General features: G+C 36.2%; 1 protein-coding gene across 1 annotated transcript in view; it reads right to left on the bottom strand.

The window, feature by feature from the left end:
- NEK10 (NIMA related kinase 10) overlaps window positions 1-14,894 on the bottom strand; it is an 84,200-nt gene extending 69,306 nt beyond the window's left edge. Inside the window, 17 exon segments of the mRNA XM_042044503.1 lie at window positions 178-202; window positions 205-319; window positions 825-907; window positions 910-1,015; window positions 1,017-1,040; window positions 2,448-2,534; window positions 3,521-3,574; window positions 3,576-3,598; window positions 4,617-4,684; window positions 5,038-5,116; window positions 5,664-5,705; window positions 6,163-6,247; window positions 8,868-8,966; window positions 9,448-9,562; window positions 10,685-10,761; window positions 11,079-11,193; window positions 11,667-14,894. Of these exon segments, the coding sequence (XP_041900437.1) occupies window positions 178-202; window positions 205-319; window positions 825-907; window positions 910-1,015; window positions 1,017-1,040; window positions 2,448-2,534; window positions 3,521-3,574; window positions 3,576-3,598; window positions 4,617-4,684; window positions 5,038-5,116; window positions 5,664-5,705; window positions 6,163-6,247; window positions 8,868-8,966; window positions 9,448-9,562; window positions 10,685-10,761; window positions 11,079-11,152 (1,156 nt within the window). The 5' untranslated portion in view covers window positions 11,153-11,193; window positions 11,667-14,894.
- Window positions 14,895-15,746: the final 852 nt, after the last annotated feature.

Raw genomic sequence — 15,746 nt, 5'->3', positions numbered from 1 at the left:
TAACAAAAGTGTACTTTTTGAAAATAAGTGCTGCTATCACACATTTGGAAATAAACTAATCTGATTTGGTGCTCCTACTCCCTAAAGCAGGTATAAAAATTTACCATTTTGAAATATTTTTAATCCTTTTGCACAAGTGTATGTAAAGACATAGAGTATTAGACCTTATAAACCTACCTGCTTGAAGTGAGAAAGTATTTTTTTTTGTATCTCATCAGGACTCAGATCATCTGACCAATGAAGATACTGGATTCTCCCTGCTGCATTTGCACTAGATAAGCTTCCAGCTGAAGAGTGGTCAGACACAAGAATTCTTTCCCTTGAAGAAAAAACAGAACAAAATAAAAATCAAATTGCAGTGCTAAAAAAATGGCTTAATATGTCTTTGTTAACCATTTCTGAAGTTCTGAAAATTTGTATGTTTTTCACTGAATTAGCTAATACACTTTAAAAAAGCAAACAAGCCTTTAAACAGAAAATTTCTAAACCATGTTCATCAATTATATTCACAATTCTAGCTCACTAAATAGGTGTCAGATTAATAGGAAAACTAAACAGACAGTAATTATATATTTATGACTATTCATTATTTAGTTTATACTTGAAAATATGAAAAAACACCTTAGGATAACAATGAAATATGAAAGGCTGGAAAAAATATTGCTCATTCATTATGTTCTAAATAGGCTTTTAAATTCTGTTGGCATCACATACAGCTGAACAAGGCAAAGATACTATTTGATAAAACAGGGCTTGGTCAAATATATCTTAATATATCAAACAGTCTTGTACAATTGCCACGATGTTGAGGACTGAAAACCTACCCCTAAAATATACGAAGGAGCTGCTTGATTCCACCCCAGATCCAAATTTCCACACTAGTCTCAAGATCTTCACAAACCTCACAAACAGAATACAAGCTATACTCCAGAGATGTTTGATGTCATCAGAATGGAGTTAACTGAGCAAGACTGGAACTCCTTCATACATTTTTATTTGCTCTTTGACTTGTGACTGCACAAAGAAGTTGTAGCAACAGCCTAAAAAAAAACCAGCAAGAAATTTTAACAATAACTCCATCATTACTTTGTATTGTCAGTTAGCAAAGGGAAAAAAAAACCACAGGAAGTTCAAAAAGGAACAGAGATCTCCTATTAAAAAAAAATAATTTAAACAAAACAAGTTAAAGTCACTGCAACCTGGTTAAAGTCACTGTTTAAAAAGTAAAAGAAGACAATGGTCCAAACTTTCACAAGGGATGAAATTATATTTACATTGAGTTCAGCTGTCAGCAGAGGCAACCCAGCCAGGATGGGAGGTGGCCAGGTGGGCTGCCGTCATCTGTGGTACCATCTTCTCATTAATGGTATTAGTACTACAAGTAGCACTGACTGCACAAACTTGTAAAGTCCATCTGTGCAACTCGAATAGCCTAGTTCCACAGATAACACAAAAATGCATGATTCTTCTCCAGTATGGTTTGAATATTATGTTTAGAAAGTGACTGGATATATCCATTAAAAGATTTACACAAGACTTTCATTAACTGCAATTAAGGTGGACTTCCCACAGAAAATATTGTTAAGGATATCCATTTCCCCTTGAAGCAAAAAAAGTCCATGTGTCTTTAATGAAACATATGAATTCACTTTCATATCTGAACTTAAAATTATGCTTAACTAGCACTGAACATCATCTTCCTGTCTACATTCAAATTCTAGCTCTTACATCTAACTTTTGATTTACATATAACCTAAATAATTTTCAAACCCAGAAACAAAATAAAACCTTTTCATATATTAAATTTCTATATCCTTAGTCACATAAAACGTCATTTATATGTGTGAAATAATTAACCATGAAATTTTAAAATCTCTTCAGAATTTTAAATGTGGTAAGTGATGTATTATCAAATTTGAAAGTCTTTCAGTTTCTCACTGAAATGCAGTGATGCTTTGCTAGCAGTCTTAGCTGAGATGATTGAACAATTGAAGGAACGTTTATGATTTTCTGATCAACGGGACGTGGGATCTGACTCAGCCTCTGGCACAAACTACAGCAGCTCTAGGTTGCAATTTTACTAGTTTATGTTGGGCATGCCAGGAACTGTCAGGGCTCGGCATGCTTTCCATCTAACCACTGAGGTCTGCCAGGAGCAACAAAGAGATGCCCCAAGAAAAAGGATTGCTATCACTTTATGGTAAGATTGTAACTCATTTGCACTGCGCTGGAGGCCAACAGTGGAGAAAGAGGAGATGGATTAAAAAGAAACTGCTGGAAAAGACTTTGCTTTTTGCATTTTTCAGTGACTGAAAATACACAGGTATCAGAATATGACCTTAGGTATGGTAAAGTGGCACGTTTTCTAATTCCTCTAAATACAAGCATCCCTAAATAAAAAAATAAAAATTTATTTTAACACATTTAATCCACAAATTAAGTCTCACCTTTCAGAGAGAAAATTGTATTCATGTAATATCACCAGCAAGTTTTCAACAATGATGAGCTCACTTATCTTCTGCCTACATTCTGGACTACAAACTGATTATTCCTGGCATTTTTATCAGATGAAATTATATGATAAACACACATTGCTCTTTAGCCTCCTTCTTTGTACATTTGATGAATTATTTTTTTCCCAAGTCTTACGTAATAATATCATATTGTGCACACAAACACTTAAAGCCACAAATATATTCTGGGTCAAGAATAACAATGCAACAATTATCCAATTTTCCCCGTACAAAAAAAGTAAATGTGAATACATAAAAATAAAGACACTAATTTATTTTATGCCTTACTGGTAATTAAGCAAGTGGAGTACATTTTTAAAAACAACCACAATTTCCATGAACATTTGTAATACACTCCAAACTCTTTCTCGCCTAGTTCAAATGTAACCCAGAATCCTACATTTAATTCAGTGAAATTAAACAGAAGTTGAAAAAGTATAACATCATTTAAATTAACATGGACCTTAAAAAAAATTTAAACTGAATCAGAATTTTGGGAAGTCTGGGAGACAGCAGACCAATAATGTAGAAACAGCAGTTTTTCTTATACAATGCCATTATGGATGAAATTTGCTCTGTCCTCCTTTTTGCTCTTTTTTTCCCTTTTTATCTTTATTTAAACACTAATTAATGAGAAGAGCGTACATATACATGGATTTGGGAGTACACATTTATTATTTGCTACACTGAACAATATTCTACCTGATTATTGTGAGGCACTGTTACATTAAGCTGAGGACAAAAGATTTTTATATGCAGGAAGTCAGTAGGAATTCTAGAATCCTGCAAAAGGATTGCAAAGACAGATTCTGTGGTTCCAGTCTTGCACAGCTGTCCACATGAACAAGAAGTCTGCTGCAGGGACCAAAGTTTCTACCTCAGTTTCTAATGCTTCAATATAAAATTAAGAACATTTAATTTTTCCTCATAAAGAGCAGTTTTAATATTGTGTCAAGAGAAAACATTACAAAGCTTTTGTTAATTATAGCTCATTAATTTGAACCTACCTTTCTGCTAAACTAGTCAGAGCACGGAGGGCACCAAAAAACACATGGTTGTCTGGCAGATAACAAATTTACTAAGGTCTGGAAAACAAAATATGAAACAAGGTAAGTAAATATAAAGTATATTGTTTTCTTTTACAACTCAAACGCATATAGAAATATTTGTTGAAAAGCAAAAATTAAGATACTAAATCCTTACACAGTATGTTAAAAGTCTTAGGTACATTTAAAGTACTCTTAAATATACACTTAAAATCTTAGAATACACCCAGTAGGACAAGCAAGGATGTTCCTTATCAAATTACAATTAATATTTCTTTGACTGCTAAAGCATCTCTCCAACTTATTACACCATTGTAAAAATTCGTTTTTGTGTAACACTTCAGAATTCTAAATCAGGCCTCCTGAAGCAAAAAGTTAATATTAAGCTTATATTTAAACAGCACAGTAATTTAAGGCCTTGCATGTATTTCTGTTCATGCTTTATACCTAAATAAATCTTGTCTAGATTCTCTAAAAACAATTGCCATTGTTTTTCTGCAGCATGATAGAATCATGAAACACTAGTTATACTGATTTTGATCTCTACTGTATTCAGTTTAGCCATAAACCAGCAATAGTTAAGGAGAGATTCTTAGACTGATGGTAATGCATAGCAAGGGATGTCTGGTTGACACAGAATATTTAGGCAGAATACTTTACCTGTGGTGAAAAACCACAGCAGAAATTTGTGTAAAAAAACTTCAAAATACATTTATGTTTTAAAAGTATATAAAACTATCTGAATCACAGTAACGTGTAGCACGGGACAGTGTGTACATGAGCACTCCTTTTTATATGAACAAATGTTTAGTTTACTCCAAATGTTTACAATCTATTTATCTCAAACCACCAATAACCATACATCAGACCAATCAACTTACAGAGAAGAAATTATTTTTATGATACTACTAATAGATCTGAAAAACACAGAGATTATCTTACTTTACAAGCCTGACAAGGTAAGGAATTTAGTCCCACCTAGGTCAAATCTAAAAAGCATAGGTTATTGTATTAAGTAGCTAATTGAACAAAATCAGCAATTTTATAAAGCACTTACTTTATGTTCTCCACTTGCTACAACCCATTCTCTTGGATTTTTAACAGCAGCAAGCTTTTGGAAAATATCTGTGGAACAAAGGAAGTCACATAAATTGAATTTTTCTCCCTAACATTTTCATTTCACCAGTCAGGTAACAGAGCAAAACACTGCATATGTTCTTTGAACCATAACTAGCTCATTTTACTCTTTTATTTCAATGCATAAAAAGATACTAATTTCTTAAAGAAATATTACTTATGTAGAAAAATAAGCTGTTCTTTTCCACAAGAATTTCAGCTTTTACTTGTGTGATGATGTCTACAATGAATCTAGTAATATCTTACTTAATGACCACCTCAAGTATTTTAAACATTTTAAAAGCCTCACACAAAAAGTTGTGAGTAGCCTTATCATTTCTCTTATCAGCTATTGCACTTACATGTCATGTTGATCAACTTGTCCACATTATGCTGCTCTTCTCCATAATTAAGATAACGATTTGCTACTGTTCCCATATACTACAAGCAGGGGAGGAAAAATAAAGGATACCATTAGGAAAAAAAAGTTTGAAGACTCCATAAACCTAGACTGTTCTGCCCAGGAAGAGCCTGTAGGTGGTGCATCTATTTCATGAAAAAATATTCAGTAATGCAATAGTACTGTAGACCCAAGGTTTAAACCTGTTTCAACATTTTATAAGTATGCTTTTCCCTTTGCAAAGTCATTTGCTACAGTTCAGGGTGGCTTTAGCCATCTCCCTTTAAAAATATACAGTTTCTTTTGACCTAACCAATTGTGTTGACTTTTCTATTTCTCCCACTTCAGGAGGCATTTCTTAAGTCTACTAATTAGAAGTCCTAGATGAATGCAGCTAGATTATAGGACAGTTGTTTTGAAAACTAGTGAAAAAACCCACACCAACTGCTCATGTGCAAATAGAGAAATGGACTCATTTCTTTCCATAAACCAAGAGTATCTATATACTGCTTTTGACGGTATATTTCATTCTAATCATAATAAACTGTCATGCAACATAATGGAAAAAGGTACTAAGAGGAATTCTACCTGAGCTAGATTTTCAATTCCACCCAGGCTGTGGAGCATTTCCTATAGGAAATATAAATATTAAAAAAAAAAAAGAGTTCAGAATTACTTAAAATAAGTAGATAAACAAAAACAGAGGTGAAATGTTAAAGGTTCTAAAACAGGGCTTTCCGTTTTCTTCACTTACTACATTACGGGAATTTTACATATCTGTATGATAAAGCCAAGTACCAAGCCTAGGGCTCAGAGCAGTGACCAAGCCATCAGTCATGGGGATTTACAGTTTCTTTGTTAGGGTCAGCAACAACAGACATGACAAAAGAAATACCAGAAACTGAGCAAGTTATGCAGTAATGGTGTAAAATCACTCTTGGAGTCTGTTTGTTTGCAATTCACATCCTCACATATAGAAATACGGATACATATATGTAAGCATGCACACAAGCACCAATACAACTCATATACATGACACACATACATCCCCTTATCCAAGCAAGAAACAATATTTTGATGTACTGACTTGGCAGCATGGATCCCTTATTAATAATCTCAGGCAGATTAATACTCTAAGAAAATGGATGGATGGAGCTTGAATAACCCACTGCCTGCAAAAGAAATATTCAAAACATAAACCAAATGCAATAAAAAAGTGTTTAAACACTTAAATAAAACAGTTTGATTCAGGATCAATTGACTAGACAATTAGTGGGCTACAACAACTGTTCAACATACCATACCATAGAACTTTTAATACCATTTATATTCAAATACAGTAGCAGCTATAAATAAATTTATTTCGTTATATGAGCATTACCAGCCATCACTTATTATCGCTGAACTGATGCAGGGAAGTACATGCTTATCTCTAAGAACAAATTATCCATGCTTTGATATAAACTTTCAGTGTTTGGACCAAGGCCCAAAAGGGCAAAATAAGTGAGAAACCACACAGCAAACTTCAGTGCACAAAATATACTTATGGAAAAATAAGGGTGCTACAGAAGTAAAAATAGCTATATTTAAAATATTCTTTTGAATTATCATAATCTATCCCAGTTTTTAAAAACTCCGATTCTATTATCCTGGGAATAAATTATTTAGTTGAAATGTTCTTGAAATAGGATTGTATTTCCATATAGAACTTCCTTCTTTATATTTCTACATATGAATATCCAGCATAAGACATGGCAGAAAACACAAATCAGATTTGCAGAAAGCATCCAGGGGCAGAAACCCTGCATAAAATACCAGTAATGGAATCAGTATTTCCACTGTCTGTTGAAAGTATATATCCCCATTTCCCTATTTAAAATAAACCTAAAATTAGACAACTTTGCCATGTGTTTTTTTGGTTGTTATTTTAACTGAGAGGACAGAATTTGTTTGGATAAGTTTCTTGGAAATAGAAGAAGTGTATGGGTCATGGCTGTTCTCTTTCCTTTTCATCATTTGCAGTTGGGAATGACGCCAATAGCTAAAAATACCTCCATAAAAATAAATGTTTTACAAATAGATACTAACAAACTCTCAGCCCTTTTTTGCCAATATTCTGCCCAAAGTAATACCATTTTTCATTATGATTCCATAATTGGCCACATCAGAACAGAAAAAAACTTTAATGGAAAGAAAACAGCAACCATATGCCTGTGTACAAAATCTGTAGGTCAGATTTTAAAGTGGCCTGAAGATACTACCACAGTGGACAGTCATTCTCCGAGCCTGGTTAACATTTGAGAGCCTTTTCTACTGCAGTTACATTTACAATACACATTACTAGGTACACCAGGTACATATCCAGCTTATGCCAGCGAGATTTTTTCTGCCTTAGTTATGCCCCTTATTCAAACTACTGAAGCTAAGCTGATCACAGCTTTCTTGTCAAGAAAACTACCTGCAACCAGGACTTTTGCACACAGAGTGATGCCAGTAAGGGGGAGGTCATCTTTTCTTCCTCCCAACCAACATGGTTATGCCAGCCAAGTGTGTAATGCTGATCAAGGTGACAGTCTATAGCTCCGACACAACGAAATGGGAGTAGGTCCACAGGGGGGACATCATCACAGTCATAGTAAAATATTTACAAAGGGCAACTAAGTCACCTTTGTAACTCCAGCTACCTTACAGATTTTACATATCTACTAATTTATGCTTGTTTCATCCGCCTTGCCTGAGTGCTTTCATTCTTAATACGAGAGGCTTGTTTTGCCATATCACTGTCACAAAGAACCACCAAAGAAAACCAAAATATAAGCCAAGTATGCCACAACGCATAAATAGAACTTGGGAAATCACAGTGTAAGGTATTCTTCTATTTTTGGCAAATGAAGCTGAGCCACTGACCTCTCACTGGTGAGTACTGAGTTCACATGCACAAAAGAGGTATCAGATTTACAAATCAGTTAAATGACCTGTTATAAAATCACTGCCATTTAGATAATCAAGGAAGAGATCCCAAGTTCCCCAGTTGGTTCTGAATAAGAATCTAAGCAAACTATGTGATGTTGTTAGATTCCTCTGCAAGTTCTAGCAGTTACACATTAATACCTTTAAATGCTCCTTCTTTAAACTTCCGTACCACTTAAGGGTTTTTTTAGAAAATGCATTTGGGCTTTAAAAAGGAAAATACAATACACTGCAAAGGAGTATAGTAAAAAAATCCTGAAAAAAGCACCCCAAAGGAATCTTTCTCTGTCCCCTCTATTTTTTTAAGGTCTTGTACTTTTTCCTCACATAAATGAAAGCAGCATAAGAAAAGGGACTACCCTTTCCAATCCTGTTATACACACAAATACAAATAAATACCAACAAGTGGCATCAACTCATCAGAATTTTATGGAAGCCACTGGCCTCTCTCTATAAAGGCAGCAGTCCACAAAATACGAATAGAAACAGTAAAATAAATTAGAAAAGCAAATCTTAGATTACAGACACCATATACAGATAAATGATCAAGAAAACATAATAGTTAAAATTTTGGTCATCCAAGTTTTGTCATATACCCAGTCCTTCATTCTTCTGTCCCACTAACCCAAGTATTTGCTCCTCAAAGCCAATACACAATGGTTGTTTAAAACTGAGATTATGAAGCGAAATGCTGCTGGTAGTTTCCACAGAGAGGTGTATTGTTGTAACAATATGAAATATTATCCATGCATCTTGCTTCTTCATGCAAGGCAAGAAAGAGTGGCCCTCCTTCTTGGTTATGAATGTGCTTCATATACCAACCTGTAGGTAAGTCTGTTCTTAACTAAAGTCGTAAAGGTATCTTGAAACAGCTGATGTTTGGGATGCTTGCTAATATTTCTCTCATTTTTGCAGGTCATGCTAATGAGGAAGAAAAAAAGAAAAATGGTGAATTGCTAATTAACTTGTCACAAGACAATTTTACATTGCTACAACATAACATTCGCAACAAAATCTAAGAAATTTCCTATTAGCAGTTACCACAGAATAACACAATTTCAGATTGCCAGACATTAACAGTCTGTCTCATGCAAAATTTGGGACAGAATGGTATATGTTTTCCAAAAAAAGAAATGATCACAATTTAAAATGAGTATATTAACTCTCATCAGTGTACTGTGCTGAGTGGGAAAGTCTGAAACTTACAAAGGCAGGAACATAAACAGGTTTAAAAAGTTTAAAATATGTAATTCTCATCTCAAATTAACATGAAAAGTACAAGTAACAGACATAGGTAAAAATACAAATGCCTTCACACCTCAAAAAGGTGATGCCCTTAGATACATAAAGATGTTCAGAGATATGAGAGTGTCATCATCAGCTTATTTTTTATTATTTTTACCTAAATTTTTCAAGCTCAAAAGCTTCTGTTGATTCTTGCCATTGACCACTGGACTTTTGTTCATTGCTTTTGACATTTTGCCAAGGTCTTGTCACACTGGAATATATATATATAGCTGGAATACAAGGAGGGAAGGGATAGTAGTTGTAAGGCAAACATTGCATTTTAAGTTTTATGAGAATATGATCAAGTAAAAGTACTTTTTCTCAAGTTCTGACTTGAACTTTCGACCTAAAACTTGGCATTATAGAATACATACACCCACTCTGCAAAACAAAACTGACGTGGCAGAAAACTGATGCAAAGCAAGACTGGAAAACAAGTACATAGAGGTGAGTAAAAAGTGAAGAATGGTGTCCTTTAAAATTTATAATACCAAAGCCGGACAAAATCTGCAACACACACTCATTATCTATGCTTCTTACCTGTCCCAATTCTACAATTGCATAGCCTTCACATTCTTTTCAGGTTGGACAACTCACATGTTTCAGCTTTCTGCTCAGAAGCAATTCCAGGCCTCTAACCAGGCAGAAAGTGCATAACTCCTACCGCACATGGATGAATCCTTTAGTCATTTTGTCATATCTTTTTACAGAATTGAAAGGGAGAAAATGTTCTGTGATTCCAAAGACTCACACCCATCATCATGTGTTGGTTTTCTTTGCTTCAAATGGCAAATACAAGCTTCACTAAGTGAGTTGAGGTGAAAGAGATTCGACTTTCTCCTGTAAGTTGGTATTTATGCCCTGCGTATTTTCAGCTGAGGTGTTATTCTTCAAAGACAATTTGTTTATGGTTAAAATGCTGATCTTATCTTATATTCTTTACCACTCTCCCCCATGCTGTTACTCATGCATCTTTAAGCCTACCTTCTTGTGACACTGTGAAAGGGCACAGAGGAAAACAAATCTGCTATGCTACTTGACTATATGCAACAATAGCTGGATAAAACCTGTTCAAGATACAAACTAAAGCAATTTTTTCCTGTTAAAATAAAAAAATATGGTACAGTAGAATGGGAAGAGGATCAGTTTCATTCTTTCACCTGTTCTAAATGTGATTTGTCCCACACAGAAGGTCTAGTGTTGCCAAGGGAAAAAAAAAAAGAGACAAGAAGAAAGACATCCACTACTCGAGATTTTGCTAACATGTTTTAATAATTATAGAACACAATGTTCTAAGCATATGCCAGAAAGATAATCACCATTAATTATAATTTTAAAGCACATTTAATAACAGTTATTGAAAAATACCTGTTGGTTCCTTGACTGAACACTTAAGAGAGACTGACGTCTTTTTAGATCAGAATAATCCCTAGGAAAAACCACAATTGCATGTGTTAATAGTTACACAAAAGTATTTCCATAACTGCAAAGAAGGTCAGCAAGCAACAATGCTACTGACAGAAAATAAAGTTTTCTAGAGTTGCCTGGTGTCCACATTTTGCGTACAGAAAAATTTACAGCCTCTCCAGAATGCCTTAAATCAACAAAGGTGCAAATAAACTTTGTGACCAGAGTAACAGTTGTCATGTTTATACTGCGTTTCAAATTGAAGCATTCTGCTTTGGCAGACAGTGAAAATTCCACACGAGTCCTGCTGAAGTTCAAAGTAAAAGTCAGATACTATACCTCATAGAGATCCCAGGAGGCTTTTTGTCTGTTGCTTTTTCTGTGCTCTTCAACTTTTTGTCCTGATCAGGCATTGTGTATCACTATTATCATTATGGGGCTAAAAACTCCTTTCCTTAAAAACAAAGTAGATACAAAGAATAACATCACTGCAGCAAAAGGACCACATGTTTACTTACAGAACCAACTGGTAAGGCTTTTAGAAAAAAAACAGCTTTGCCATTTTCTCAGCATGAAGCCTTGGGCATTATATCAGCATATCCTTTGAAATTCCAGATATTACTAAGAAAGCTATTAAACTAACTTGCAGAAACCTTGGTTTTCCAACACATGCATAGACAATACTGTCTTGCTATTTCACATGTTTTTTATTAGGATTTTTACTCTTCTTTCATCTTATTGCCATTATTTCTCACTGTGAATTGGCTGGTTATGTTACAGCACTGCTTACAGGCTAACATCAATGATGGTTGTCAACAACAAGCTGTTGTCCAGACAACAGAGAATATAATAGTTATATCATTCAAATAAACAAGTCAAATGAAGGGTAGAAAAAGGAGGTATCTGACAAAAAAATGAGATGCATACAGTGAGTTGAGAGAGGTGATTCTCCCCCTCTACTCGACTCTCCTGAGATCCCACATGGACTACCGCATGCAGCTCTGGGCGCCCCATCAGAAGAACAACAGGGACCTGTTGGAGTGAGTCCAGAGGAGGGCTATGAGGATGATCAGAGGGCTGGAGCACCTCCCCTGCGCTGAGAGAAGCTGAGAGAATTAGGGTTGTTTGGCCTGGAGAAAAGAAAAGGGAGCTATCGAGCAGCAATCCTGTACCTAAAGGGGCCTACAAAAGAGTTGCAGAGGAACTTTTACATGGGTATGTGGTGTTAGGACAAGGGATGATGACTTTAATCTAAAAGTCAGGTTTAGATTAGATATTAGGAGGAAATGTGAGGGTGATGAGGCACTGGAACAGGTTGCCCAGAGAAGCTGTGGACATCTCTGGAAGTGTCCAAGGTCAGGTTGGATGGGGCTGTGATCAACCTGGTATATACAGTGACAGGTGCCTCTGCCACAGCAGAGACTTGGAACTCGATGATCTTAAGGTCCCTTCCAACCCAGACCATTCTATGAATCAGTGATCATACAGTCTGCCAAAGAATAACAGAAATTTTCAGCAGTTTAGTATCTAGGTCTTCTGAATGCCCTAAACCAATCGTGTCTGCTTTCCTTGCAGTGGGATACACAGCTTCTTTTCACAGATGAGCAGAGCTGTATGGCACGGCCTCATTAGGGCCATTATCACACAATAAATCCCTGCAGACAAACGTTCAATCTGTAGGTCTGACTTTCTACAAAAGCCCTCAGCTCGTCACTTGCACGGTACACAACACCTGTTCGCTGACAATCTTCTAAAGCCCTAGAAACATACAGAAAGACACAGAAAGAGGATATTCAAGAGGAATCTCTTGCTGCACCAAAAGCAACTACACTGATGCAGATCCTTCTCTGAGTAAAAAAAAAAGAATGGTCAGGAGCAGGCTAAGGCTGTAGAATTATCCTAGAGAATTACATATAGCTGTGAGCATATTGGTCGAGCACTTCCAATTTAAAAACCAAGAATATAATACCACTGTCTGATCCTTTCTACCTATTTTACTGTTCACTAAACATAGACTGCTTGGACATTCCCTTTGGTGTATCTTTAATGGGATTTTCTGTATCAAACCTGATGGGCTCCTTTTCTTGCCATGCAGCATAGAATTCCTCTACTACTGATTTTTATTTGTCCTCCTCCTAAAGGCAAAGCAGAAGAAAACTGGCCATGAAACAAAAGTGTTGTAAACTACCAGAAGCTGCTCCTTCCCAAATGAACATCATTTTCCCAGTTACACAATCTCGCATCACAGAACTACCCAAAATGCAACTGTTGACAGTATGAATTCGTGCACTGTATTAAACCCCTCCCAGAAGTTGCCTGTGAGCCCAGTTCACCCATTTCTAGTCTTTTAAACAAGCCTTTATCCTACCACAGGGAATCATTGATCTGGATCCACAAGAAACTTCTCTTGTCTCTACCATGCATCTGCTCAACAAAGTTATTAAAAAACACCTCAGAACACTTCTGTGGCACCAGTTATTACTAGGGAATGAATATAAACAGGATCTACTCTACCAGTCAGCAGACAAAACTACTGAGTTCAAGCTAAACCAAATGCAGTTTGTTCAAAGCATTTATTTCCTTTGCTTTAAGACTATTAAAAGTTAAGAGAAACCAGGTACATCGCTAAGCACATTAAGAATCCTCATGAGTAAGAATTTCCATGTATTGTTTCAGTGATATAAGAATATCATCTCCCCAATACCCCATCCATTTGGGATATTTCTGAATCATGACATAATGCAGTAAGTACCTTACACTTGCACAGTAGGAAATACTGTGAAACTCACAAATTGTCTACTTGATCATGAGTACATGTGCACAAAGAACAGATTTCAGCCAATTAAAGAACAACCAAACCACACACAAATAACTTGTCCATGAGCAAACAGAGCTAAACCTTAAAATTTGCAGCATTCTGTGAAATCCTTGGGTTAAATCTCTAAACCACAAATGAAGGATTCCCAGTATGGCTAGGATTTAATCCAGAACTGTTAGGTCTTTGTGATTATTTAGAACATTTTACAACTGTCGACCAACCTTGTTTTAGGGCTGCCATTTCAATTCTTTTGCTGTTTGCTCTACCTTGGTAAAGATAAAACAGAGTAACAGATGACTAATATTTTAAATGTTTGTTGCCATTACAGATCCAGAAGACACTGTGCAAAATTGAACCTGATAAACATCAAGCCAAATTCCCTTCACTGCTGCTGAGAATGAAGGGACACTGCTCACTCAAAGATACAGCCCTCACCCAGCTCTGCAGACTCACCCTGAGGTTACCTCTCTGTTTTCCTAGAGGCCAACGAGTCAGCACAAGTCAGTAAGCCCTTCAAGAAAGAGGCCAGCTCTGGCCACAAACTGACCCTGCACTGACCTCTTTAGTCTGTCCTCCCACCATCATCTCAGATGCACAGCTCACTGGATTGGGAAACCTGATTCTGGTTACAAATAATCTCTCCTACTTTAGCCCTGATTACCTTGTCTCCAAAGTACTTCTACTGTACAAGGGCAGGGACAATATGCAGAAAGGAGGATTTATCCATGCAGCTTAGAGTGTTATGTCCTTCAACTTACTATAGAGATTAAACTAATTAATTAACAGCCAGCTGCCAGTGAAAATGGCTTTCCCCTTTCCTTCCCTTCCCCCAGCAATTCTTCTCTTCTTCTTCAGCTGATCTGACCCCAACCTGAGCCAGTTTAGAGAGCTAAACACACAGAAAACAATATACTTCTGTTTATATTGTTACTTTCCTACCAATTTAGCTCATTGTTACAGTGGCCTGATGAGTGTCTCTGCTGACAGGGCAGGAATGCACAGGTGTAAATCGAGGGAGAAGAGCAGAAAGACCCTTCCATCAGTAGCCAGTCATTAAATCAGGTATACTAGCACCATATCCTGGGTGAGGGACAGGGGTAGACTAACAGAAACAACTCCATTTTCCTTCCATCAGCCAGAAACCTGAGAGAAAACAGACATTAATATTCCCTTACCTATTCTCACAGTTATTTGACTCTCTTGAAGTCACCAAGTTCCCACCCCGTGTTTCTTCTTCACTCGTGCCAGCAGAAATTTCCATAGAGCCGGGCTATTCACTGTCCTCATAACTATCCCCCTGCTATTACAGCAGCCATGAGGAATGTGTAAGAAACACACCAAACAACACTCACTCAGTTGTGCCGGATAATAACTGAGATCAGACAACTCTTTTAAGGGACAGAAACACATTAAAAGAAAAACGTCTTTACAGCACGGTCTCATTTAATTCCATTTAAAGCAATGAAATTAGAGCAATATTAATGCATTCATTTTAATTGGGGATAATTACATTTAATTAGTTATGTTGATTCAATTACATAGGAAGAGAGATGCATTCTGATAGCACTGGAATGCAGGATAGGACAAGAAATGCTCCAAGAGCCCTGTCAGAAATTAAAGAATCCACATGATGAGAAACAGGAGACAAAGGTATTACCCCAGACTTGATCTGTGGCCCAGTCTAGTATCTGTCCCAGAGACATAAGCACATAAGCTTCAGAAGGTAAAAATAAGCCCCGAAATAAACAAAACCAAAAAGAAGTGTTGGAGGATAAATCTACCCCCACCGACTACAGTGTAATGGGCTCTTCGATAAGATGATGTCCCACATTCCTTATAATCTTTATTAGCAAGAGCTACCACATATGGATAGTTTGTAAGCCAACTATTTGCTCGGTGTTCCCTTGAACTCCTTTCTTAATCATTCCAGTAGCCAAATTCGACTGTCTAATCATACACAGGATAACAGGCTTAAGGTGGATAAAGCAGCACTGGATATGTTGGCTTTAATAAGACTTTTGATTCTCTTGCTTAAAAGGAATGTATCGAATATCCTATCTAATACCACAAGCTGGGTCAGATGAAGGTCAGGTGAAAATTCACTCCTTAAAAGAGCCATTAAAAATATATTATTGTCAAAACAGAAATGGATTTCAAACACAGTCAAAATGATAGCAAAGGAAGCATCA

The sequence above is a fragment of the Corvus kubaryi genome, unplaced genomic scaffold (genome assembly GCF_017639235.1).
Source record: "Corvus kubaryi isolate FWS band 111438036 unplaced genomic scaffold, C.kubaryi_AGA036_p1.0 37398, whole genome shotgun sequence".
In the NCBI taxonomy this organism is placed as follows: Eukaryota; Metazoa; Chordata; class Aves; order Passeriformes; family Corvidae; genus Corvus; species Corvus kubaryi.
This window is presented reverse-complemented; position numbering and strand designations above follow the sequence as displayed.